We start from the raw sequence: 27236 nt of genomic DNA, 5'->3' as shown, positions 1-27236 counted from the left end.
CCCAGAGCCCCTTTCCCAGGTACCCTGCTCCCCACCCACCACTACCACCAACACCCAGCTAGAGAAGAGTACAGGCCTGAAGGTGGCTTCCCAGCCCACCGCTGGAGCCAGGGACTGGGGCGGAGTGGGGGGCGTGGTCAGGGCAGGGGCGGGGCCAGTGTGGGGGCAGGGCCAAGGCTGAGTACTTGACTGTGCTATCTCGGAAACCCCACTCCTGACAGGGCGACCTTTCCTCTGTGACCCCCTGGACAGAACGCAACATGAGGTGTCCGCTGAACAGTGGCTCCGTGCACAGCCCTGCCTGGAAGAGACTGCTTCTAACAGGTGCGTGGGAGACCGTGGATCCACCCGTGGGTTGGGGACAAGGAAAGGATACACCTCGGAGAGTCTCTATCCTAGTTAGAGCCGCTCCATTCAGAGCTCCTACTCCGGTCACTTTAAAGCCCATGCAGCACCAGCACCCGTGCTATTGACCCGTCTCACACAGGAGGAACGGGAGGCTCAGACTGGGCCACGGCTACCTGCCGAAGATCACGGGGCTGGCAAGGACAAAGTCAGAATTCAGGACCCCACCCCAGCCCATTTCCATAAGCGCACCTGATCTTACCCAGCTATCCACATCTAATCATAGTTTTAAAACAGCAATGGTAACCGTAATAAAATAATAACAACAATCCTAATATAAAGAGGTCATTGTGACTGAGTGCTTCTGCATGCCCGCCTGTTCTAAGTGCTTTTGCATAACGACATTTAATTCTTAACCCCATGAGGTGAGGGCTATATGATCCCCATTTCATAGAGGGGGAAACGAAGGCACAGAGAGATTATGTGCCCTCCCTGGGCTAAACAGCTTGGAAGTGGCAGAAGGAGGATTTGAACCCAGATAGTCTGGCTATGGAGATCGCACCTTCCAGAGGCTGCACACATCCGCCTCTCAGATAATAAATGATTTGTCTCCTTTTACAGGTCTTAAAAAAGTCCAGCTCTGTATAATTTCAAAACCTCAAACTTCACCCAGATTAAAGCTTCTCTTCGTCCCCAGTCAGGCCTGTGTCAGATTGTAGTGAGGATGTGATGGGCAGAGTGGGCCTCGTCTCTCTCTGTCCTTTCTCCTGGCCCAGAGCTGTAGTCTGTGGCCCCCAGGGTCCTACGCAAAGGGAGGGAGGCAAGGAAGGGGGCAGGGAAGGTTCTGCTTGGCTGCTATAGTTGTAAGGTGTGGATAAGCACTCTGTGTTGCTGAATCTTTCAGGGGGGGCGGGTACCTTGGGGACGCTCTGCACAGGAGAGTGTGTTCCTGAGGCTTCCATGAAGTGGCTCGCTGGAGGCTTGCTTCCCTCTCCTGGCCCCTCCAGCCTCTTTCTGCCGAGGTCACATGCTGTGTCCCCATGAGGGTCTTTGCCAGGACAGCCTCTACCTGGCCCCCTTCAGAGGCATCTGCCACTGGCTCATGGGAAATGCATGGACCTTTCTGTTGTTCCCTCAAATGTTGGAAGTGTGGGCCGTGTCCACCCCAGTCGTCTATTCCCCCTCCCCCGCCCCCAGGCCTATTCCATGCCATTCCTCACCAGGAGACTTAGAGGGGACACTTCCCTGTCTCTCTAAGAGGTTCCCTTGGAGCCGCCCTCAGTTGGCCTTGGGACGAGCAAAGTTGGCCCTCACCCCAGCTGACCTGGAAGGACTCAAGCTCATTCTCAGCTCCCCCCAGGAGGCCTCGCCCTTAGCCCACTCCTCCTTTCTGGGGGCTCTTCCTTTTTCTTTTCTCTCAGATTTTATTTATTTTTAGAGAGAGGGGAAGGGAGGGAGAAAGAGAGGGAGAGAAACATCAATGTGTGGCTGCCTCTTGAACACCCCCAGGTATGTGCCCTGACTGGGCACAGGCTGGTGCTCAATCCTCTGAGCCACACCAGCCAGGGCAGGCTCTTTCCTTTCAATATTATTCTGTCTTAGTTTCAGGTGCACAGCATAGTGGTTAGACAATCATATACTTTACAAAGTGTTCCTCCAATATTTCCAGGACTCACCTGGCCCCATACGTAGTTATTACAATATTGTTGACAATATTCCCTGTGCTGTACCAAGTGATTCAGGGAGTGTCCCTGACTCAAACTGGGAACCATTGAATAGGGACTTTTTCTCATTTGATTAAATGTTAGAGATTAAATAAAATAACCATGCTCTTGTAAAGTAAGAGTTCTGGAATCATCTCCATGGTTCCAGCTCTGAAAAGCCATCCTTCAGCTGGCATGCTTTAAAAAATATGTATGTATGTATGTATGTATTTATATAATATATAGGGTGGGGCAAAAGTAGGTTTACAGTTGTTTGTATGGAAAATAATACAATGATTGATAAATAATAATATAAGAATAAACTCTGTGTTTTGTGTACTCACAATGGTAAACCTTCCCCCTTACCCCTGTAGAGACATACATTTTAAATTTATATCAAATATATTTTAGCCCTGGCTGGTGTGGCTCAGTGGATTTAGTGCCAGCCTGCGAATTGAAAGGTCTCTGGTTCGATTCCCAGTCAAGGCACACACCTGGGTTGTGGGCCGAGTCCCCAGTTGGGAGTTCATGAGAGGCAAACACATTGATGTGTCTCTCGCACATTGATGTTGCTCTCCCTCTCTTGCTCCCTCCCTTCTCTAAAAATAAATAAATATTTTAAAATATATATATTTATATTTATGTATTATTAAATTATAAATTTGATATGCTATTATATAAATATGTAACTATATACATAATTATATAATTTTGTTACATGTAAATATAATATATAATTATATATAAATGTATTAATACTGTTTATTGATATAATCTAATTTATATATAAAACACCAAAGTTAGACTGTCCTCAGCCCTGAAAATTCATGATTTCATTGATTCTGAGGCAGTGCTATGAAATGGTTTCTATCAACCATCCTCCTTGATAAGTGGGGAAACTAAGGCTCAGAGGCCAGAAATAATACGCGGCAGAGTCAGGGTTACAAACCCAGGTCTAGAGGCCTCAGAGTCTACAGAGGAAACCATGATTCTACATCAGCTGGACTAAGGGTTGCTAAGGCGTAAGATCTTCTCCTGCAGATGCCTAGGCCACACTCCCTCGTACACCAGGGACCTGCAGCTCTGTCAGACTCCGGACTGGATTCCAGCACGTGGGCTGCACGACCTGGAAGCTGCCCCTTGGGCCACTTGTTCAGCAAACACTGTTCTCTGCCCAGCCTGTGCTAGGTGGTGCTGGGGACACAGCAGTGACCAAGGCAGCCCCTGCCCTGCCCTCCTGGGGCTCCCAGTCCAGAGGGAAAACACACCTGTCCCAGAAGTGATATCACATGGTGGGTGAGGCAGGAATGGGGTGGGGGGAGCGAGACCCAGAGGGCTGAGGTCTGAAGCTGGGGAGATGTGGTTGGGGGGAGGCACCTTTCATAGCTGTCAAAATCAAAATATGACCTCAGAAAGCTGTGACATCAGTTATGCGAATGGGATCCCTGTGCTCCTTGTTTTATAAAAATCCTAAGAATGTAATTTTTTTTTCCACCAAGATAGGAAAGCAAAACCCAGAGCAGAATAAGACTTTATTCTGTCACTTTGTGGCAAGAACTCCCATCAGCCCATCAAGTCAGTTGAGGTCCCCACCCAAACATTGTACCATCCATCACACCTGAGGGTCAGGGAAGACTTCAGGAGAGGGGACATCTGCGCTGAAACTTGAGTCACAGTTAGAAAGAGCGTTAGAGGGGAACAGCATTCTAGGTAGGGGGAAGAGCATAGGTAAAGGCCTGGAGGCCAGAGTACTACACGGAGTTCAGTCTGACTGATGCAGAGAATGAGGGAAGAGTGGAGAGAAGAGCACAGAGATGTAGCAGGGGTGCCGGGCGAAAGAGCCTGTACTGTGTCTTGGGGGCACTAGGGAGCCATGGAAGGCTAATGAGCAGGAGAGTAGATAAGTCACACCAGCTGCCTACTCAGAGATGAAATCAATGAAGGTAGAAGTGAGAGCCCCCCTGAAGACCCTATGGTGAAACAACTCCCAGCTTGGGTCTGAGACTCAAGCTTACTGTGCCTCGGTTTCCCTGCCGATAAAACAGACTAGAACCAACAACCTCAGTTGTTCAGGGGATCGATGAGGTCATGGTTAGGAGAATCTGGCACAGTCCCTGGCTCTCAGCCAGCCCGCGGTGTCCGCTGATCACCTGGAGCTGCCTTCCGAGACCTCTCTCACCCCCTCCAGAGCACAGCCCCTTCGTATCTGATGCCGCTGCCGCCCTGGGAGTCACTCTCCCAACCACTGCTTCTCATTCATTTACCAAGAAGAGAGCTGATGGCCCTGGCTGGGTGGCTCAGTTGGTAGGAGTATCATCCTGTGCACCAAAAGGTTGTGGGTTCGATCCCTGGTCAGGGCACATACGTAGGTTGTGGGTTTGATCCCTAGTCAGGGGTTGTATGAGAGGCAATTGATCGATGTTTTTCTTTCACATTGATTTTTTTTCTCTCTCTCTCCCTTCCTTTCTCTCTCAAATCAGTAAATCATATCCTCAGGTGAGGATTTTTAAAAACTTTAAAAAAGAGGGAGAGAGAGCTGATATTTTAACATTTGTTCTATAAGTGGGTATTTCTGATCCTTATTTTATTGTTTTTAATTTTTTTTATGGTTTTTAAAATCTTTAAAAGGCATATTTACAATACACCCAGTAGTTGCCATTGTAGAGGCAAGAATAATGATGTTGAAAATTGTAATTATAATCAAGCGTTTATCTGGCAGTCACTGTTCTAAGCACTTTACAAGCATTAGATATAGGAATTTTTAATCTTGAAAGACTTTGCCAGACTGCCCTCTGCATGCGGTTGGACCAGCCGTGTGTGGGTTTTCTGTTCTTCAGCCTCACTGACACATCAAACTTTTGGACCTTTGCCAATCTGCTAGATGCAAAGAATTATCTCAGCTTGTTTTAATTTCCATTTCTCTTGCTGTGAGTACATCAGAACCTCTTCCTTATGTCAAGACATTTGAATTTGCTTTCCTAGGAACCTCCTACCCATATCTTTTGTATATTTTTCTGGTAGGCTGTTCACATTTTTCTTATTGATACCTAGGAGCTCTTTATGTATTAGTAAAATGAGCTCTTTGTGATACCAGTTGCAAATGATTTTTCCTGGTATGTCACTGTTCTTTTGACTTTGTGGATGATTTATTGTGTTTTTTTTTTTTTTTAAAACCTTTGGAGAAGTTTCTTTTTATTTTTATGTCAGAACTTTCAGTCTGCTATGGCTGGAGCTTGTGTTCTTACCACGACGGTCACCATTCCAGTGAGAGGCAGAGGGAGGGTAAGTGCAGAGGGTCACAGCCAGACTCCCAGCATTTGACTCCAACCTCTAAGCAATACAGACATTTAATGAGAGGAAGTGAGAAGACGGTTCAGGGGACACACTGGGTAACATAGTTCAATGGTTGAGAAGCTCGACTCCTAGTAGGTGCTGCTTATCACCTATGACATCCTGGGAAGATGTCTTAAATTCTCTGGCTCTTTGTTTCTTAATTTCTAATTAGGGGTACAATAGTTGTATCAGTAAGGATTGAGGCTAGAAACAGATAGTCAACTCAAAAGGAGTCATGAGCCCTGAACAGTGCGGCTTGGTTGGAGTGTCATCCCATACACCAGAAGGTCACAGGTTTGATTCCCAGGCAGGGCACATACCCAGGTTGCGGGTTCGATCCCCAGTCAGGGCACATACAAGAAGGCTGCCAGTCAATGTTTCTCACATCAATGTTTCTCTCTCTGTGTGTGTCCCTCTCTTTCTAAAAAGCAATAAAAAACATGTCCTCGAGTGAGGATTTAAAAAAAAGAGCAATGTGGAGGGTTGCTAAAGGGACAATTTGCAGAGGTATAGGCAGGTATAGGCAAAGCAACATGGGACTGAGTAGCTCCCAGGGGCTAGCAGCAGTGGGAAGCTATTATCTCCCCTGGGCTGGAAGCCGTAGGAGGGAGAGTGAACCCCAAACCCAAAGTGAATGACATGTGCAGATGGTTGGCCAATAGGAGCTTTAGTGGAGGGACACATCCAACCTGTGCCGACAGAGCAGAGAGGGAGCTGTGGGATGAGTAACCTCAAGGTTCCCCCCTCTGGCAGAAGCAAAAGGCAAGGGGACCCCAACAATGAGCTCAGGGAAGTCAGCCTTCAGGGCGCACAGCAAAGCAGAGGTTACAGGATGGACCTGACCATCCAGTGTAATACGTGTTTTGTGGGGTCAGTGGATCAGGAATACGTGAGAGACCACAGGTCCAGTGCTTAGAACACTGTCTGGCTTCTAGGAGACACCCAATGAATGTTCCTTTTTTTTTTTTTTTGGCTTCAACAAAATGGTTTATTTCTCATACACATAATCATCCAGAGCTAAGTGATCTGGGCATAATGGGGGGACGCTGCCATCCTCAGTACATGGCTCCTTTGCTAAGTCAATAAATTTTTATTAATTTAGAAAGATGTTCCAAAGAAGGCTACATGAAGAGAGCAGACTGCATGTGTATGTGTGTGTCCATGTGGTAAAAACTATATACACATAAACATATATGTTGTGCAAGTATGTTTTAATATATGTATAAATGCTTATTTATACATAGTTATCAACTTCTCTGTAAAGAGAAACATAGATGTTGATATTCTGGAAAAATCAGACTGTTCCCTTTTATTTCTACAGTATTTTTATCATGATCACTGCTGCCAGCATCCCCTCTAGGTGTGCCACACGCGATCTCGCGGGCTCAGAAAGGGCTACCTGGGGCAGCATCACGCCTTGGGTCCCAGTTGCTCCCCCTTTTCTCACCTCTCCTCCCACCTCCTCCAGGCACCCTGCTCGTATCCTGCATCTGCTCTGCCTCTTCGGAGCTGCCCCCCTCTGCGTCTCCGCACATCTTGACCGAAGGAGCCAGTGCTCACCTTCCTGTCCCCAGCAATCTTGGTGGCATTCTCTCTACTTCTTGGTTCCGAGGGCCCGAGGCCCGGCCAGAAGCCATGATCTTCTCCTCCAAGGGCCTCCCAGGGCCCGGCCACACTGGCCGAGAGATGCTGGACACCCAAGGCAGCCTGGTCATCAGAAATATGACGGCTCAAGACTCGGGCAGCTACACTGTGGTGCTGGAAACCAGCAGGGGACGCAGGAGTGTGACACAGCAGATCCGTGTCAAGGGTGAGTGGGGCCCCACAGCGGGAGAGACAGAGGTCCTGGTCAGCTGGGTCCATCAGAACCCATTCTGTGCCGGTAGTCAGTTGCTCGCTAACAACACCCCCAAAATTGAAGATAGTAAGCATTTCTTTCCTCGTGATTCCTGGGAACAGTTCTGGTCTCGCTCACGTGTCTGTGGCCAGCTGGGGAGTGCCTGGGCACTGGCTGGTCCTGGGCGGCCTCCTTCGTATATCCGGCAGTGGTCTGGCCGGCAGGAAGGGCAGAAAAGCAAAGGAGGGTGTTTGGGCCACACAGCTACACATCCTCCAGCAGGCTAGCCTGGGCTTATTCTCTCAGCAAAGGACAGGAACAAGAGCAGAAGCTGCAAGGCTCAAAACTGGCAAGCCATCACTTCTGCCATCTTTTATTTTTTCAATTGATTTGAGAGAAAAAGAGAGAGAGAGAGAGATCTGTTGTTCCACCAATTCAAGCATTCATTGATTGACTCCTGCATGTGCCCTGACTGGGGATCGAACCCACAACCTTGGCTTATCAAGAGCAAGCTCTAACCAACTCAGCTAAGCAGCTAGGGCACTTCCGCCATCTTTTACTGGCCAAAGCAAGTCACATGGCTGGTCCAACTTCAACAGGAGAGAAATAGGCTTCACCTCTTGAAGGGGGGAGTTGCCAAGGGTGTGGCCTTTTTTTGTCATCTGTCACACTTTGCAACAGGTATTCATTAAATATTTGTTCATCATCACTTGGGGAAGGGCAGAGATTTCTGGTGGCAGCCTGTAAACTCACCTCTGTTTTTATGAGCTTTTCACACCTGAACCTTGCCCTGAAGCTTAACCAGACTCATCCTGTTGGGCAGGTAGGTTGGTGGCTGTTAGTCTACACGGGCTGCCATAACAAAACACAACAGGCCAGGTGGCTTAAACAACAGGAGTTTATTTCTCACAGTTTTGGAGGCCGGAAGTCCCAGATCAAGGTCAGCAGGCCTTCTTGCTAGGTCCTCACATGGTCTTTCCTCTGTGTGTACACCCCTGGGGTCTTCCTGTGTATCCTATAACGACACCAGTCAGATTGTATTAGTGCCCACCCCCACAGCATCATTTTAACTGAATTATTTCTTTAAAGTCTCTATCTCCAAATGTAGTCACCTTTGAAGGTACCAGGGGTTAGGTCTCCAACATCTGAATTTGGGGGGACCCAATTCAGTTCAGAACAGGGACCATATTACAGCAATCCCCCCCCCCCAACTTATCCACAGCAGATACATCCCAGAACCCCTGGGGGATGCCAGAAACTGCAGACCCTGTATATACTTTGATTTTTCCTGTACATACTCACCTTTTCACTTAAAGGGAGCACTGTTTGGCATTCCTTTGGCATATTCAAATTGCCAGCATCACTACTCTTGCCCTTTGGGGCCCTTATTAAGTAAAGTCAGGGTGACTTGAACCCGTGCACTGGGATAAATCCCAGTCTATCTGATGACAGAGCCGCTACTAAGTGACTAAGGGGGGGCAGCGTATACAATGTGGACATGCTGGACAAAGGCATGATTCACGTCCGGGTGGACGGAGCCGGACGGCGCAAGGTTTCATCACGCCCCTCAGAACAGTGTGTAGTTTAAAACTGATGAATTGTTCATCTCTGGGATGTTTCTGCTCACATCCCATCGGCTGGAATCTAGTCCCAGAGCCATGTGTAGCTGCAGAAAAAGCTGGAAATGTAGCCTTTATCCTGGGTAAGCATATGCCTAGCTAAAATGTGGGATTCTGAGACTAATGAATGAGGAGAAAAAGGGCTGGAGGGAGCTATCCAGAAGCTTATGTCACCAGCTGCTGTTTGAGACCCTTGGGGTCTCATCTGCTCCCCACCCCGATCCCAAGTTTAGCCAGGTGTTCATCCAAGCTTAGCCAAGTGATCCTTCCAATGACCATGCATTTGGCTTCTAGTTCAGCCAGGCAGGCCACCTGCTGGTCAGCCCACTCGCTGATCCCTGTCCGTGTCCCAGCATGCCTGTGGGCTCCCAGCTCCACAAAGGGTGAATGAGGGGGTGTGAAGAAAGGGGGTTCCTCTCTTTGGAGCAGTGCTATGGAGTGGGAGGGCTCTGGGCATGACCACATTACTCTCCATTAATTCAACAAACCATCAGCACCTGCCCTATACCTGGCTTGTGCTGGGTAGTGCTGGGGACACGACAGTGACTAAGATGGCCCTCCCCTCCTGGGATCATAGTCCCCAGACACGGATGACTCACTGTAGGCAAGGCTGGGACAAGGGAGGAGTCTAGGAGGACTTCTTGGAGAAGGGGGAATTCAGCAGTGAATGACACAGAGTTGGTTCCTCTTACCATGGGATTCCCAATCTATCCAGGCAAAGAGGCATGAAATGAATAGTCCCAAGGGTAGGGTCAGAGAAAGCATCTTGGCAGAAGTAACATTTAAAGTGCTATCCGAAGAAGCCCTGACTGCTGTGGCTCAGTGGATTGAGCGTTGGCCTGCGAGCCAAGTGTTGTTGGTTCAATTCCCAGTCAGGGCACATTACTAGGTTGCACATAGGTCCCCAGTTGGGGGTGCAAGTGAGAGACAACCACACAGTGATGTTTCTCTCCCTCTCTTTCTCCTTTCCCCTCTCTCTAAAAATAAAATAAATAAACAAACAAATTATTTTTAAAAATAAATAAATAAAAAATAAGATGCTATCTGAAGAGAAGGGAGGTTAGCCAATAAAGATGGTGTGGAAGGTTGTTCCAAGCAGTGAGAACAGCCTGGATAAGGGCTGGGAGCTAAGAGAGACCTTGGTGAGTATGAGGAGTTGAGAATAGAGCAGCGGGCTATGTAAGGCCGTTGACCTTTCAGTGTGGCAGAGGGAGGCAGAGAGAGCTGCAGCCTTGGAAGGCCTCAGAAAGAACATTAGACTTCCATTCAGCAAGTCATTTGCCAATGCTGATTGTTATGTACGCATCAAATGCCTTTTAAGTGACTTCTCTGTCTCGGGTGGTGCTGGAGTCAGAGGCAGGGAGATGTGAGAACCAAAGAGGATGTCTGACCCATTGGGGACCAGGTAGAGCTACAACAATCTTGTGAGGTGGGTTCTACTATGGCCTCGTCTTACAGATGAGGACACTGAGGCACACAGATGGGAAACCCCTTTTAGAGGACACATGGCTGGGACATGGTGGAGCAGGGGCTTGAACACAGGTCCTTCTGGTTTCAAAGCCTGCACAAGTGCCAGGCTGAGAACGGCACAGGCAAAGGTGTGGAGGCGGGCCTTTAGGAAAACAATCAGCCTTGAGAAGAAGCCACATCAAGACTGGTAGGAAGGGCAGAGATGCAGGAGGGCTGGCCTCATGCCCATGGGTGTCAGCTGACATTCCAGAGGGATATCTCAGCTGCCAAGTTTTGCCCTGAGAAGCATGGGGCCTCGACCCCAAGCTAGGCTCCCCAGCCCAGAGCAGGAGAGCCAGGAGGAGGTGCCCACATAATACCTGGCTGTGAAAATTGGCAGGGATTCTGTCTGCCAGGGAGAGATGTGAGTCTGTAGAGAGACTGGTGCCTTCATAAAGGACCAACACACAAAATCTTGTTCACAGCCACTCACCCTGGGCTCTGGCAGATGGAGGGCAGAGGACTAGAGTCATGTGCAGAGAGACTGGGATCTGTGGCTCTGGGGAGAGAATTGAAGGAAGAGCCACCAGGATCCCAGTGTTGACTCCCTCCCATACCACAGATGCCATCCTTCTTGGGTGGAGCACTCCCCTCCTTATGGCATATCAGCCTGGTGGAAAGCAGTAGCCCCACCTTCTGGACTCCCTTTCACCCCACCCTGCAAAGATTGCGCCCTGCTGAGGAGTCAGCTGCCTGGGCTGGGGTGTAGAGGTCTGGCCAGACCAAAGGGGTGTCAGTGACTAAGTTCTGTGGCTCTGGAGTGGGGGCCATTCCCTCCACTTTCCCATGAACCTGACCGGTGCCTCCCCCACATGGGAGATCCACTAGCCCCACCCTCTGAGCTGCTGGCAGCCCCAACCTCCCCACTCCTGGTGGTCTCACCCTGCCAAGCTCTGGGCAGAACCCGGGACAGACTGAGTTGTGGCTCCGGGGTGGGGGCCATGCCTTTCACCTTCCCCCAAGCCTGAACAGCACCTCTCCCCATGGGAGGTCCACTAGCCCCACCCTGCTGACTCTAGCTTGGCCTCCCAGCAGACTCTTGGACAGACTGAGTTGTGTGGCTCTAGGACAGATGTCATTTTTCCCTCGCATGCCAAAGCAGTGAAGAGCCCTCCCTCCATATGGCCAAATCTTGGTCTGCTTGAGCCTAATAAATTCTGCTGGCCTCAGCCCGACAACTCCCTGAGACCCCACCCCACTACAATGGTGTGCAAGCACCCAGCGGGTGGCAGCTAGGCTTGGTGCACCCTGGGACACTTGCTGAGTGGCGCCAGACCCAGCACTGGCATTGAGTTTGAACTTGTATCAATCTGGTGAATACCATTTGCCCCTACTTGGTTACTCACTAGGAACCTCCCTCATGCAACTTGAGTTCTGCTAGAGACTCTTTCAGTGATTGATCCTAACAGGCAGCAGGCAGGAGGCAGCAGATCTCTTGGAGGACCTTGGGACCTTTGCTGACCTACCTCTGGGCCCGGTACTGTAAAAGCCTTGGTTCTCAGCTTGCTCCTTCCCACACACACACCCAGGCCTGGCAGAGGCAGCCACAAACTGTGGATCACTGTGTAGCTCTGAACATGTTGCCCAGGACCAGTCACAGGCAGCATCTGAATCGATCTGCACCGGACTCCCTCCCAAGAGGCCCCAGAACCAACACACCCAGTGGCCATCTTCAGACAACATCAGAGCAGGATCCAATTAGCTTCACAAGCAGCACATCCAAAAGGAGACCTTGGCAGACACCAGACCCTGCTGAGGTGAATTCCACTTCGTGTGGTCAGCACCTGCACAGCAGCTTGTACACTATGGTCATGGTTGACCCCCAGAGTTAGCCAGCCTGAGGTTCGACCCCATGTACAAACAGGCTGAGAGCAATCAAGGCTCAATTACAAGAGGGGGGCTGACATAACCCACACAGGGGACATTCCTGGAGCACCCAGTTCAGGTGATCAAGGAGACTGCACCACTGGGTCCCACAGGGCACCTACTACATAAGACCACCATGCCAAGACTGGGAGTCATAGCAGACCTACCCAATACATTAAAAAACAAACAGGACTTCCCGCCAAGATGGAGACTTTGACAGTCACACTGCATCTCCCTCCACAACTAAGAAGGAATACAACTACCTCAAAACTAGAGACAACCAGAAGTTCCAGAAAATTGAGCTGCATGGAAGTCCAACAAACAAAGATATAAAGGAGAAATACTCATCCATACAGGTAGGAGGGGCGGAGCGGAGGTGGAGAGGATGCAGTGTGGTGGTGGCAGTGGCAGGCCGGCGGAAAACTCAGTCACAAGTTTTAAAAAGTCAGGAGGGACACCTGGGAAGCGTTCCCAGCATCAGACCAGACCACACAGTTCATGGTTCCAACGCCAGGGAAAATAAAGCCTCATTGCTTCTGACTGTGCAAACCATGGGGTTGGAGTGGAGGAAGAAACTGCTGGTCTCTCAGCAGAGTCCGCTTGTTTAAAGGGCCCCCACAGTCCTAGAACATCCACAGACCAACCCACTCTGGGAACAACGGCCAGGGCAAAAGCTAGAGGGGCGCCAGTCCCATTTGGAAGTGGGAGAAGTGCCTGGAAAATAAGTGAATGCTGAGCAAGGGGCATTGTTCCCTCTCAGACCCCCCCCACACACACACAGCGCCACAACATGGTGAAACAGGTCTCCCGTACTGACAAATACCTAAGGCTCGCCCCTTACAACGTCACAAGTGCAACAGCTCTACCTAAGACCATAGGTAAACAAACACCAGAGCCTATCAAGATGAAGAGACAGAGAAGCATGGCTCAAAAGAAGGAACGGATCAAGGTTCCAGTGGGAGAACTAAGTGACAAGGAGATAGCTAACCTCACAGACGTAGAGTTCAAAACACTGGTGACAAAGATGCTCACAGACTTGACAGATATGCTTAAGTATGGCAAACGCATAAGGGAAGAAGTGAAAGCTATGCTAAATGAAACGAAGGAAAATCCACACAAAACCAATGGTGAAGGGAAGGAAACCTGGGTTCAAATCAATGATTTGGAACATAAGGAAGAAAAAAATGATCAACCAGTACAGAATGAGGAAACAAGAATTGAAAAAAATGAGGAAAGGCTTAGGAACCTCAGGGAAACTTTAAACATACCAACATCCGAATCATAGGGGTACAAGAAGGAGAAGAGGAAAAGAAATTGAAAGCTATGTGAAAAAATAATGAAGGAAAACTTCTCAAATTTGGCAAAGGAAATAAAACATACAAGTCCAGGAAGCACAGAGAGTCCCAAACAAACTAGACCCAAAGAGGACCACACCAAGACACATCCTAATTAAAATGCCAAAGGTTCAAGACAAAGAGAGAATCTTAAAAGCAGCAAGGGAAAAGCAGAGAGTTACCTACAAAGGGGTGCCTATAAGACTATCAGCTGATTTCTCAAAAGAAACTTGGCAGGCAAGAAGGGACTGGCAAGAAATATCCAATGTGATGAAAAGCAAGGACCTACAACCAAGATCACTCTATCCAGCAAAGCTATCATTTAGAATGGAAGGGCAGATAAAGTGCTTCCCAGACCAGGTAAAACTAAAGGAGAGTTCATTATCACCAAGCCATTATTGTATGAAATGTCAAAGGGACTAATTTAGCAAAAAGAAGATCAAAACTATGAACATTAAAATGACAACAAACTCACAACTATCAACAACTGAATCTAAAAAAGAAAAACAAAATCCAACTAAGCAAACCAGAACAGAAACAGAATCATAGGTATGGGGATCATTTGCAGCATTATCAGCTGGGAGGGGGAAGGGGGAGAAATGGGGAAATGGTGCAGGGACTAAGAAGCATAATCAGTTGGTCCAAAATAGACAGGGGGAAGTTAAGAATAATATAGAAAAGGGTGAAGCCAAAGAACTTATATGCATGACCCATGGACATGAACTGAGGGGGAGGGTTGCTGGAGGGAAGGGGGGTGCTGGGCAGAGGGGAGCAAAGGGGAAAAAATTGGGACAACTGTAACTGCATAATCAATAAAATATACTTTAAAAAATAATAAAAGTAAAAAACAAAGAGGCAGCTAAAAGGGGGATAAAAAGAAATATGCCACCAAATGAAAGAACAGGAGAAATCTCCAGAAAAAGAACTAAATAAAATGGAGGCAAGCAACTTACCAGATATAGAACTCAAAAAATAGTTATAAGGATGCTCCAGAAACTTAGTGAGAACTACAGCATTATATAAAGGACATAAAAACCATAAAAAAGAATCAGTCAGAAATGAAGACTACACTAGAAGGAATAAACAGTAGGTTAGATGAAGCAGAGGATCAAATCAGCAATTTGGAAAACAAGGTAGCAGAAAACCCAATCAGAGCAGCAAAAAGAAAAAGAACTTCAAAAAATTAGGAGCGTTTAAGGGACCTTTGGGACACATGAAGTGTAACAATATCTGCACCAAAGGGGTATCAGGTGGAGAAGAGAAAGCAAGGGATTGAGAACTTATTTGTAGAAATAATGACTAAAAACTTCCCTCACCTGATGAAGGAAAAAGACACACAAGTCCAGGAAGTGCAGAGAGTCTCAAACAAGGTGAACCCAAAGAGGCCCACTCCAAGACACATCATAATTAAAACGGCAAAGGTTAAAGACAAAGAGAGAATCTTAAAAGCAACAAAAGAAAGACCATTAGTTACCTACAAGGAAACCCCCAAAAGGCTGTCAGTTGATTTCTCAACAGAAACATTTCAGGCCAGAAGGGATTGGTATTCCAAGTGATAAAAAGCAAGGACCTACTAGCAAGACTGCTTAATCCAGCAAGGCTATCATTTAAAACTGACGGAGAAATAAAGAGCTTCTCTGACAAGAAAAAGCTAAAGGAATTTGGTATCACTAAACCAGTGTTACCAAAAATGTTAAATGGTTTTCTTAAAGAAGAAGAAGAACAACAACAACAGCAACAGCAATAAGAGAGGAACAGAGTTAAAAGAATAAAATGGCAATAAATACATACCTGTCAATAATCAATGTACACGTAAATGGCTTAAATGCTCCAATCAAAAGACACAGAGTAGCAGAATGGATAAGAAAACAAGACCCATATCTCTGCTGTCTACAAGAGATCCACTTCAGAACAAAAGATGCACACAGACTAAACATAAAGGGATGGAAAAAGATACTTTATACAAATGGAAATGAAAAAAGCTGGGGTAGAAATACTTGTATCTGAAGAAATTGACTTTAAATCAAAGACCATAGTAAGAGACAAAGAAGAACACCACGTAATGCACCCAAATATATAAAGCAAATCTTGATGGATATAAAGGAAGAGATTGACAGTAATACAGTCATGGTAGGAGATTTCCACACCCTACTGACATCAATGGATAGATCTTCCAGACAGAAAATTAACAAAGAAATAGCGGCCTTAAATGACACACTAGATCAGATGGATTTACTTGGTATCTTCAGAGCATTTCACCCCAAAGCAGCAAAGCATACATGCTTTTTACGTGCACATGGGACACTTTCTTAGACAGACCACATGTTAGGATACTAAACAAATCTCAATAAATTTAAGAAGACCAAAAACACATCGAGCATATTCTCTGACCACAATGGTGTGAAACTAGAAATCAATCGCAAGGAAAAAAATACTGAAAAACACACAAAGACATGGAGACTAAATAACACGTTACTAAACAATGACTGGGTTAACAATGAGATAAAGGAAGAAATCAAAAGGTACAATGACACAAATGAAAAAAAGAACACAACAACCCAAAATCTATGAGACACAGCAAAAGCAGCCCTAAGAGGGCAATTCACAGCATTACAGGCCTTCTGCAAGAAACAAGACAAATCTCAACTAAACAATCTAACTTTACACTTACATGAACTAGGAAAAGAACAACAAACACAGCCCAAAGCCAGTAGAAGAAGGAAGTAATAAAGATCAGAGCAGAATTAAATGCAATCGAGTCTTTTAAAAAAGCAACAAAAAAGATCAATGAAACCAAGAGCTGGTTCTTCGCAAAGATGAACAAGACTGACCAATCTTTAACCAGACTCATAAAGAAAAAAAAAAAGAGAGGGCCCAAATGAACAAAATCAGAAATGAAAAAGGAGAAGTAAAACTGACAGCGAAGAAATACAAAGGATTTAAAGGAAATATTATGAACAACTGTAGGCCAACAAATTGGACAATCTGAATGTAATGAATAAGTTCCTAGAAACATATAGTCTTCCAAAACTGAATCAGAAAGAATCAGAAAATCTGAATAGATGGGTTACAAATAATGAAATTGAAGCAGTAATCAAAAAACTCCCAACAAACAAAAGCCCTGGACGAGATGACTTCAGAGGTAAATTTTACCAAACATTCAAAGAAGAACTAACAGGTATCCTTCTCATACTATTTCAAAAAATTCAAGAGGAGGGAAGACTCCCAGCTCATTCTATGAAGCCAGCATTATCCTAATTCCAAAACCAGATAAGAACACTACAAAGAAAGAAAATTATAAGCCAATATTTCTGATGAGCATAGATGCTAAAATCCTCAACTAAATACTAGTAAGCCAGATCCAGCAATACATTAAAAAGGTCACACACCATAAGCAGATTGGATTTATTCCAGGGATGCGAGGTATGTACAATATCTGTAAATCAATAGATGTGATACAACACATTAACAAAATAAAGGATAAAAAAATCACATGATCATATCAATAGATGCAGAAAAAGCATTTGATAATATTCAGCATCTATTTATGATAAAAACTCTCAGCAAAGTGGGAATAGAGGGAACATACCTCAGTGTTATAAAGGCCATTTATGACAGACCCACAGCCAACATCATATTCAATGGGAAGAAATTATAAATGTTTCCCTTAAGATCGGAAACAAGACAGGGATGTCCACTCTCACCACTGTAATTAAACATAGCACTGGAAGTCCTAGTCACAGCAATCAGACAAGATGGAGAAATAAAAGACATCCAAATTGAAAAGGAAGAAGTAAAACTGTTATTATTTGCAGACATGATACTGTATATAGAGAACCCTAAGTATTTCATCAAAAAAACTACTAGCACTGATAAGTGAATTCAGTAAAGTAGCAGGTTACAAATAAGTATCCAGAAATCAGTTGGATTTTTACACACCAATAATGAACTATCAGAAAGGGAAACTAAGAACACAATCGCATTTACAATTGCATCAAAAAAATAAAATAAAATACCTAGGAGTAAATTTAACCACAGATGTAAAACACCTGTACTTGTAAAATTATAACACAGTGAAGAAAGGAACTGAAGAAGATACAAATAAGTGAAAGCATATACCATGTTAATGGACAGGAAGAAGGTCCGTACTACCCAAAACAATCCAGATTCCATGCAATTCCTATCAAGATATTTTACAGAATTAGAATATTCCAAAAATGTATATGGAATCACAAAAGATCCTGAATAGCCACAGCTATCTTGAGAAAGAAGAACAAAGTTGGAGGAATCATGCTACCTGATATCAGACTATACTACAAGGCCATAGTAATCAAAACAGCATGGTACTGGCATAAAAACAGACATATAGATCAATGGAACAGAATAGAGAGCCCAGAAATAAACCCACACGGTTACAATCTATTAATAGTTGACAAAGGTGACAAGAACATACAGTGGGTAAAGGTAGGCTCTGCAATAAATTGTGTTGGGAAAAATGGACAGATCCATGCAAAAAAAAAAATTAAACTAGACCACCTTCTCACAATACACGCAAAAATAAACTCAAAATGGATTAAAGAGTTAAATGTCAAGCTCAAAACCATAAAAAATTCTAGATGAAAACAGGCAGTAATATCATAGCAATATTTTTTCTGATGTATCTCCTTGGGTAAGGCAAACAAAAGAAAACACTGGGGGTTTCACAACAACTGAGACAGCGCATGCTCTGAGCACCAGCCCCATCGCACAGGTCGGGAAACTGAGGCTCCGAGAGGTGACGTCAAGAGCCTGTGGTCACAGAAAGCACAGGGCCAAGCTGGGGTTCTCCGTGACATGGTCTTGGAGCTTATCTCCCTCCACGCTGCCCCTCTGGCCCAGTGACATGTCTACGGCAATATGCAAAGGTGTAGTTGGCGGTTTGCAACCGCGCTTTGGTACCTAGGGCTTTTCACCTCCGCCGGGGAATGAATGAATGTGAGGGCTGCTGAGGTCCATCCCTCTGCTTCCTATGGGTCGAAGGTTGATTGTTCTCCCAAAGGCCCGCCTCCACAACTCGGTCCGTGGCGTTCTCAGCCTGGCGCTTGTGCAGGCTTTGAAACTGGCAGGACCTGCGTTCCATCCCCTGCTCCACCATTTACCAGCCATGTGTCCGCTAAAAGGGGTTTCCCGTCTGTGTGCCTCAGTGTCCTCACCTGTAAGACAGGGCCATAGTAGAACCCACCTCACGGGAATGTTGTAGGGAGCAAATGAGTTGCATGTCAAATGCCTAGCACAGTGACAGGCACAGGGTAAGCGGGTGTTAAACAGGTCCATTTCCAGGGACTTGGCCTCTTGAAGCCTCTGTTCTCCCACCAAAGTGGGGGTAACGACAGGAAGCTCTACCTTGTAGGGCTGTTGTGAGGATTAAATGAGTAAGTCCAGTGCCTTCCAAACTTTTTCAGTCATGATCCACAGTAAGAAAGGCATTTCACGCCCTGAGCAGTGTGACTCAGCTGGCTGGGCATCATCCCACAACGGGAAAGGTCACCGGTTTGATTACCAGTCAGGGCTGCGGGTTGAGTCCCGGCCAGGGAGTGTGTGAGAGGCAACTGATTGCTGTTCTTCTTTCACATGGTTGTATCTCTCGCTCTCTTTGTCCCTTCCTTCCCCTCTCTCTAAAAATAAATAAATCTTAAAAAAAAAAATGCATTTCACACATGACCTAGCGTGTATGTACTCACACACCACAAAGAACTTAAGGATACGTGTCATAAACTAACAATTATTGCTATGAGTGATGCATTCTGTCATTTTGTATTGTTCCATTTTATGCTTTAAATGCTGATTACAACCTACTAAATGCTTTCCTCCGAGGCTGAGTCTCCCTCGCAGTATTACAAACTGTGAGTTAACATGTGTTTAGAATGGTGTTTGGCTCATAGTAAGAGCCCCATCTAGGAGGCTGTTACATTGATTCTTGTTTCTATACCTGGTGGGCTTTCTCCTCATGCAAGGCTTAGCTCAGGCACCACCTCCTCCAGGAAGCCTTCTGAAAGCTCTCTGTTTGGGCTAAAGTTCTTTTCAATTATATTGCACTGAAATCAGAAACCAACTCCATGTGGAAGTTCCCAGCATTCACCATGACATCACACTCCCCAGGTTCAAATCCTAGCTGTGCTCTCTCTGAGGCCTGGCCCTAAGAAATCAAACCTCAGAGTCTTTCAAGTGAAAAAACAAAAACAAAACAGAGATAGGACTAGGGTGAGAACTGTCTGTGTCCCTTCTCTGTAAAGAGCACCCCCCCAGCAGCCAATGGCTCAAGTCCCAAGCCTTGGAGTCCCCCTCGACTGCTCTTTCTCCCCCATTCACATCTAATCAACCAGCAAATCCTGTGAGCTCTGCCTTCCAAATAATCCAGAATCCAACCACTTCTCCCAGCTCCTCAGCCTCACTCTGCTCCAGCTGAGGCAAGGGAGCTGGGATATTTATATGCCTCCCAAGTGAATCATTGTGGAGGGCCACTCCCGCTGTACCCATTCGCCAGCATCCTGGCAGAATGGCTCCGGCAGCCAGAAGAAGCCCTCAGGGAACAGATGCAGTGCTGCCCGTTGGAAGCGGTGAGGGGGAGGAGCTGGGGTGGGGGCACCAGCCGCTCAGCCATACCCAGTGTCTGGAGCAGTGCGGGGCACAGACCAGGCACTGTGAACTCATTTGCTGGTGAATGAATGAATGAATGAATGAACGCATGAATGAATGCCTCCGGGGTGGGCAGAGGTGCTCAGCCTCTCTGAGTGCTCTCCACCCCGTGGCCTTCCTCCCTGTTCACACAGCCAAGCTGAAGGAGGTGCTGGTACGGACATTCCCGGAGACTATGCAGAATGTCCTGCAGAGTGACCTCAACTACTCGGTGGTCCTGGAGTGTCTGACCGCGATCAGCACGAACCCCGAGCTGTACTGGACCTTCAATGGGGAGCCCTTCAGGACCGGGGAGAGGCTGATCATCCGGCGGCTGTCCAGGGAGCACCTGGGCTCCTACGTGTGCGTGTTCAACGACAGCCAGAAACAGTATTTCTCCGCACCTGTGAACATCTCGCTGTCACGTGAGTGCCCCACCCCCCACCCCAGACCCCTGCACCCTCGCTTTTCTGGTTCCATTAAGCCACTTTCTACGAGCAAAACCAAAAGAGATCATTCCATTCTTCCATCCCCCTGGCAGATCGGGTATTATTGGCCCATTTAACAGACCAGAGGCTGCAGCTCAATGAGATGAACTCCAACGGGAGCTCCGCTCAGGATCTGGAGCCAACTGCCTGGGTCCTGGCTCCAACCATTTGCTGGATGTGTGAATTTGGGGGGCCCCGTCACCTCTCTGAGACTCAGCACATGTCAGTGAAAGAGAGAAAGTGATAATATTACAAGTGGTTCCAGGAATGGGCTTTGGAATTTGAATTCTGGCTCCACATCCTGGCTGTGTGACTTTGACCAGTACCTTGACGTCTCTGTGCCTCAGTTTCCCCCTCTGTAAAATTGGAAAAATTAGGGCCCACCCAAAGTGTAGTTGTGAGCATTCACTGAGATAAGCAAGTGGGCAGCTTAAAATAAGAGTGCCTCATGCTATTGAACACCAGTGAGTGCTCAATATGTAAACACTAGCTAGTATCATTGCTACAATTCGCATTATTAATTTTATTAATTTTGTGATTTCCGTAGGCAGGAGGGTGCATGGAGTCCTGGGCAGCAGTAACAAAAGCAGCCAATTGTTGGGATAAGAAAAGTGGTTTGGGAGCTTGTGGAAGCTGGTTTCAATCCCCGCCCCTGTGCCTTCCTGGCCAGGTGACTTAGGACAAGTGACTTCTGCTCTCTGAGTCTTCGTTTCCTCCTGTGTATAACAGGTGGTTAGAAGGAGCTGAAATAATGCATGTGTGAAGCTGGCAGAATACATGTTGGCAGCAAGTGCTCTAAATTGCAGCAATTATCATGACTACTTTTTTTCCTGTTTCTATTCCTGGAGCCCAAGTGGCCTGGAGTGGGCTAGAAGGACTTGGAGCTGGGCAACAGAGAACGCATGTGCAAAGACCCAGAGCACGGAAAGGGCGCGGGTGATGGGAAGCCCGTCTTGGGGGGCCCGGAGAGCTGGGGTCTAGTGGGAGCTTTAGGATTTGGTTTTGGGATGATTCACTGTGAGAAAAAATTTTAAATCTTACAGCACCTGGTGACCCTGATGTGTTCATTGAAAATGACAATGCTGCCAAGGCCTGTTGTACTCACTTGTCAGCTATTCAGGAAATGTTTATTGAGCAATGACTATGTTACCGGCCGTGCTGGGTGGTGCTGAGGACACTGGTGATGAAGATAGCCCTGGCCCTTCCTCCACAGGACTCCCAGTCCTGTGGGGGACAGACCTGTCCATAAATAGCAATGACCAGAGTAGGGGGCCTAGAGGGCTGTGGGACCCAAGCGGGTGCCTGACCCAGCAAGGGCATCAGGGAGGGCTTCCTGGAGGAGAGGACATTGGAGTTAGTACTAGAATACATAAGAATTATCCAGGCCAAAGGGATAAAATGGTGTAAAAGGCATTCCAGGGGCACAGACAATGGCCTAGAAGTAGGAGAGAGAGAGGGGAGCTTAGGTGATTGAGTAGCGTACAACGGGGCTGGGTTATAAAGATGGGAGTGAAGAGAGATGAGGCTGGCCAGGGGGCAGAGCCTGGACAGTCACGGTGAGCGATGCTTCCTCCTCAGGTCCTGGGGAGTCACAGCAAGGTTCTGAGCAGAGGAGGTACAGGATCAAGTTGGAGCTTTAGAGAGACCACTCTGACTTCCACATGGTGGGGAGATGGGTGGGGAGAGACTAGGGCAGGAGAGGAGGGAGGAGGCGAGGCAGAGGATGGGGGAAAGAGATGGATCGAAGAGACATTCAGGAGGCGGGATGGTGGGAATGGGGAATGTGGAGGGAAGGCGGGTCCCCCAGTCTCACCCATTCTTGGTCCCCAGAAGAAAACATGGATCCCACAGATGACCTCATCGAGCCGGACTCCACTCTTATTCTGTCGGGAGGATCGGCCATCGCCATCCTCGTGGCCGGAAGTGCGGGGATGGCGATACTATTGGCAGGCATTGGCTCCGCCATCGCCCAGGCCCACAGGTACCTTCTGCCTTCACCCCTGCGTACCCACTGACCTCCGCTCGGCCCCCACGAGGCACAGGACTTGCTCAGCAGCAGGACAGAAACCAAACCAACAGCTTCATTGCAGGGAGGTTCAGGCCTATTCAGAGAAGATGGCGTTAACCCCTTATGTGGCCATCTGCCTCATCAGTGCCCACAGGGACCCTGAAAGAGATAGAAGAGGGTTCTGGAGCTGGTCTGCCTGGAAGCAAATCCCAGCTCCATGACTTACCTGCAGTGAAGCCATGGGCAAGTCACTGCCCCTTTCTGTGCCTCAGTTTGCCTATCTGCAAAATGGGCATGATAATAGTAACACCTGACTCCCAGGGCTGTTGTGAGGATCAAAGGAGCTAATATTTCTAAAGTGTTTAAAACGGTGTCTGTGATACAGTAAGCGTCATATTCATCTCTTCAACACATACCTGTTCAGCGCGCACTATGTGTCAGGAGCTGGGGATACTGTGGGAATTAATAGTGCGAAGTCCCTGCCCTCAGGAACTGCTATCCTAGGTGAGATACCAACAGCCATGTGATGACTGAGTGAAATACAGATAGTGCATTGGGCAACAATGAGGGCTAAGGGCAGGACTAGGGCCAGAAGGGGGTCAGGGAGTGTGGGGATGAGGCACAATTGAACCAAGTCAGCAAAGACCTCCCTGAGAAAGGGATTTTTTCAGCAAAGACACTGAGCAAAGAGAAGGAGGGAGGGAGCCAGTGGGTATGTGGGGGAAGGGCACACCCAGCCAAGGGAACAGAAACTGCAAAGGCTCTGAGGTGGGACTTGCCTGCCATGTTCAAGAAAGGCCCTGGTAGGGGTGGCTCAGTTGGTTGGAGCATTGTCCTGTAAACTGTAAGGTTGCCGGTTCGATTCCTGGTCAAAGCACATACCTAGGTTACAGGTTCGGTCCCCAGTCATGGAGGGTCATGGCGTGGCAACCGATTGATGCTTCTCTCTTGCATTGATGTGTCTGTCTCTCTCTGTCTCTCTCTGTGTCTCCCCTCCCCACTCTCTTCCTCTCTCTCTAAAATCAATAAGCATGTTCTCGTGTGAGGATAAAGGAAGGAAGGAAGGAAGGAAGGAAGGAAGGAAGGAAGGAAGGAAGGAAGAAAGGAAGGAAGGAAGGAAGGAAGGAAGAAAGAAAGAAAGAAACAGCAGGGAGCCCAGTGTGGATGGAGTGACGTGAGGAGTGCGGAGAGAAGCAGGACATGAGATCCGAGCGGGAAGGCGTGTGGGTCATGTAGGACTTAGCCTTTGTTCTGAGATGGGAACCCTGTGGGTTGAGAGTAGAAGGGGGATGGGATCTGACTTACATTTTAATCCTAGAGGTGTTAGCTATTATTATAATACTACGATATCTTACCCGGTATTGAGCACCTGTTATATGCTTGGTAGACATTATTCTATTTAATCTCCACAAGAGCTTGGCCAGGGTAGAATGGTGGGGTCCCGATGAAGAGCTCATTTTTGTCAAAGAGGAAACTAAGGCTCGCAGAGGAGTGACTGGCCGCAGACGCCACAGCTGGAGAGAAAGGATTTGAACCCCAAACCCTGCCTCACTCCTAGTTCCTGCCCCTAACCTACACTGCCTTTTTTCACCATTAACAATGCAAGCCTTCATAGCTTATGAACCATGGACGAGAAATCTGCAAGTTGAAATGGTTTGGAAAGATCCTCAGAAAAGACGGGTGTGGGCTGTTGTGGGGGAGCCCTGCATGCATCTACTGCACCCAACAAGGGCCAAGAGGGATCCCTGTTGTTTGCAGTTAAGGCCATGGACCCTGAAATGAAGCTACTTAGGTTCATCCCAGCTCTTCCATAAACTAGCCAATGAGACTTTGGGTGAGTCCCTTAATACTCCGTGAAACAGGGATAATGGGAATACTTATCCCAAAGGGCAGGTGTGGCAGGAAAGCTCTGTAAGTTGTGCCTGGCACTGGTGAGCTTTCAATAAACATCAGCCACATGGATATTATTATTACGATTACAGTAATCCCTCACTTATCGTGGGTATTACGTTCCAGAGCCCCTCCCCACCCCTCAGTAGGTGAAAATCCGCGAAGTAGGAACCTTACATTTATTTTTGTATTTATATATATTTTTAGGCTTTATAAACCCGTCCCACACACTTATAAACCATTCCCATTCCCTTATTAACCTTTCCCACTCCCTTATTAACCTTTTCCACACGTTTATAAACACTGCTTATGTTCTTAAACATATTCTACACTCTTAAACCTACGTACCTTTAACAATATGCACATACAGTACCGCAAAATCCCGCGATATAGCGAAAAATCCGCGATTAATAATTAAATATAATATTTTTAAAAATCCCGCAATACAGTGAGGCTGCAATAAGTGAACCGCGATACAAAGAGGGACTCCTGTACTGTGATTATTAACTTCCCTCTTTCTCTCATTGTAGGACTGACAGGCAAAGAATACGAAGATGCTGCTGACGTGTGAGCACCTGTCTGTCAGCCTAAGAGGTGATGCCACCAGGAAGGGTGGGAGGAGAATCCTGGGTGCAGGGACAAGATGAAGTTCCTGGGGGCTCCATAGGAGACCTCCTCTCTCCTGGTCCCCTGGTCGGTTGTGGGATGCTCCCCGCTGGCTGAGAGCCCTGGGGACTGCCGACAGGCCATCTGCCCACCTCACCTAACTCCTGGAAAGCACCTAGACACACAGTGTATGTTTCATAAAACTCATTGGATGCAAGCCAAAGAAACTCCCTGAAGTGGCGCAGTAAAAACCAAAAGGAAGGATTTAATATTAGGATCCAGAAACATTTTCCGGAATCTAAGGGTGTGTCAGTTAGCACTTGCTGTGTAGTTTGTTACAAACTACACCTTCCCGGACTTAATGGCTTGAAACCACAGCCATGGATCTAGCTTCCCACCCTGTGGGTTATCGATTTGCGCTGGTCTCTGCTGAGCTCACTCAAGCTTCGTGGTCAGCTGGCAGCTTGCCTAGGGGCTGTCTGGACTGGCAGAGCCTCAGCTGGGAAAACCAGCCTCTCCTCCACACCATCTCTCATTTCCCAGCAGGCAGACCCGCTTGCTCATATGCCAGAGGCATGATTCCAAGAGGTAGGGCAGAAGGAGCAAGGTCTCTTAGGGCCAAGGTCAGGAATAGATGCACCATCACTTCCGCCACGTTGTACTGGCCAGAGCGAGCCACGTTGTATTGGTCAGGCGGGTTCAAAGCTGGGGAACCTGCCTCCACCTCTTGATGGGGGGTGGGGGGGACTGTGGCCAGTTTTGCAGCCTGCCACCAAAGGCTGGGACCAGGGCCATAACTCACCCCACCTCTTACCCCTTGTGATCCTCCTCTCCAGGAGCATGGGCTCACAGTTCTCTGTCTCTTTCTACAGATGGCTGCTCACTGCTTCCCATCCACGTGGAGAAAGACGCCATCCCATAGTTCCCAGGGCTCTAACACGTACCACCTAAGGGAACAGCCCAACTTAGCCCAAATCCCTTTGCCTTGTTTCTGAAACCGTGGGAAAGGCATCTGATTGGCTCACTTGGGTCAGGTGTCCACCGCTGTGGCTGTGGTGGGGCAGGGATGTTTTGTATAATCAGAGCCTCGGGCGCTCAGCCCTACCTGGGGGGGAGGGGGGGCTCAGTACTCAGAAAACAGGGGGATGGAGTTTGACCTTGTAAACTGGGTAGATACCTCAAAATGTGCCTGCTACACATGCAGCTTACGTTTGCTCCTTTCCAAAAAGAAAAGAACTTCTGAATGCAGAGAAGCGGGGAGGCGGTTGCCACCCGCAGAAATTACATTGTAGGTAAGGTTGACCGCTGGCTTCGGAGCCGCTGGGGAATCCTGGCCGATGGCAGGCAAAGGGGAAATGAGTGTGGATGAAACTCCCATGTGGAAATAACTAACATTTGGGAAACATTCTGTGCTTCTGTGACCAACAGAAAGCCACCTACATGTCATTATGATTAGTAATAACAGTAGCTGACCTGAGTTCATATCTTGTCTGTTGCCCTGGCTGGTGTGGCTCAGTGGATTGAGTGCCGGCCTGTGAACCAAAGGGTCTCAGGTTCGATTCCCAGTCAGGGTACATGCCTGGGTTGTGGGCCAGGTCCCCAGTTGGGGGTGTGTGAGAAGCAACCATACATTGATGTTTCTCTCCCTCTTTCTCCCTCCCTTCCCATCTCTCTAAAAATAAATAAATAAAACCTTAAAAAAAGAAATCTTGTCTGTTGAGGGCTGTCCCTGTGCCAGCCACATGGATTCATGTACCTCATGTGATTCATATGTTATATCGTCCTCACTGTACCCATTGGGAAAGGAGTATCCACCCCATTTTACAGACAAATCAGGTGAAGCTCCAAGAGAGGGTAAGTGACTCACCCAGGGTCACACAGGCAGCACATGGTAGAGCTGGTCTCCAAGCCAGGTTGCCTAAAATTTCTGTTTCCAATCACCCCGCTCCCCTGTTGCTCCTTCCCTGAGGCCAGAACCCCCTACCCCTTTTCTTTTGGGCCCCCACCCCCTACGCCAGGTAAATGGCATTGTGCACATGTACAG

At 47.5% G+C, this 27236-nt stretch overlaps 1 protein-coding gene across 2 annotated transcripts; it reads left to right on the top strand.

Moving 5' to 3' along the window:
* Nucleotides 1-26297, top strand: IGSF23 (immunoglobulin superfamily member 23). Of its 2 annotated transcripts, none has more exons than XM_090259869.1 (6): nucleotides 1-19; nucleotides 222-324; nucleotides 6850-7191; nucleotides 20356-20625; nucleotides 25117-25180; nucleotides 26065-26297. In XM_090259869.1, the coding sequence occupies exons 2-5, from the start codon at nucleotides 261-263 to the stop codon at nucleotides 25155-25157; spliced, it is 717 nt and encodes a 238-aa protein (XP_090115995.1). In that variant the 5' UTR covers nucleotides 1-19; nucleotides 222-260; the 3' UTR covers nucleotides 25158-25180; nucleotides 26065-26297. The 2 variants fall into 2 exon arrangements, with proteins under 2 accessions (XP_090115995.1, XP_090115994.1); XM_090259868.1 differs by lacking the exon at nucleotides 1-19 and adding an exon at nucleotides 22519-22669.
* The last annotated feature ends 939 nt before the right edge of the window (nucleotides 26298-27236 follow it).

The sequence above is a fragment of the Furipterus horrens genome, unplaced genomic scaffold (genome assembly GCF_987537825.1).
Source record: "Furipterus horrens unplaced genomic scaffold, mFurHor1.1.pri manual_scaffold_13, whole genome shotgun sequence".
In the NCBI taxonomy this organism is placed as follows: domain Eukaryota; kingdom Metazoa; phylum Chordata; class Mammalia; order Chiroptera; family Furipteridae; genus Furipterus; species Furipterus horrens.
Note: the sequence above shows the minus strand (reverse complement) of the source record. Positions and strands in the feature narration are given on the sequence as shown.

Bases quoted from the DNA above. Each gene is read 5' to 3' on its own strand.
- IGSF23 (XM_090259868.1), top strand. From the start codon at position 261: ATGAGGTGTCCGCTGAACAGTGGCTCCGTGCACAGCCCTGCCTGGAAG. The intron at 20,626-22,518 runs GTGAGTGCCCCA...CTTGGTCCCCAG, and splicing joins TGTGAACATCTCGCTGTCAC to AAGAAAACATGGATCCCACA. The intron at 22,670-25,116 runs GTACCTTCTGCC...CTCTCATTGTAG, and splicing joins GCCATCGCCCAGGCCCACAG to GACTGACAGGCAAAGAATAC.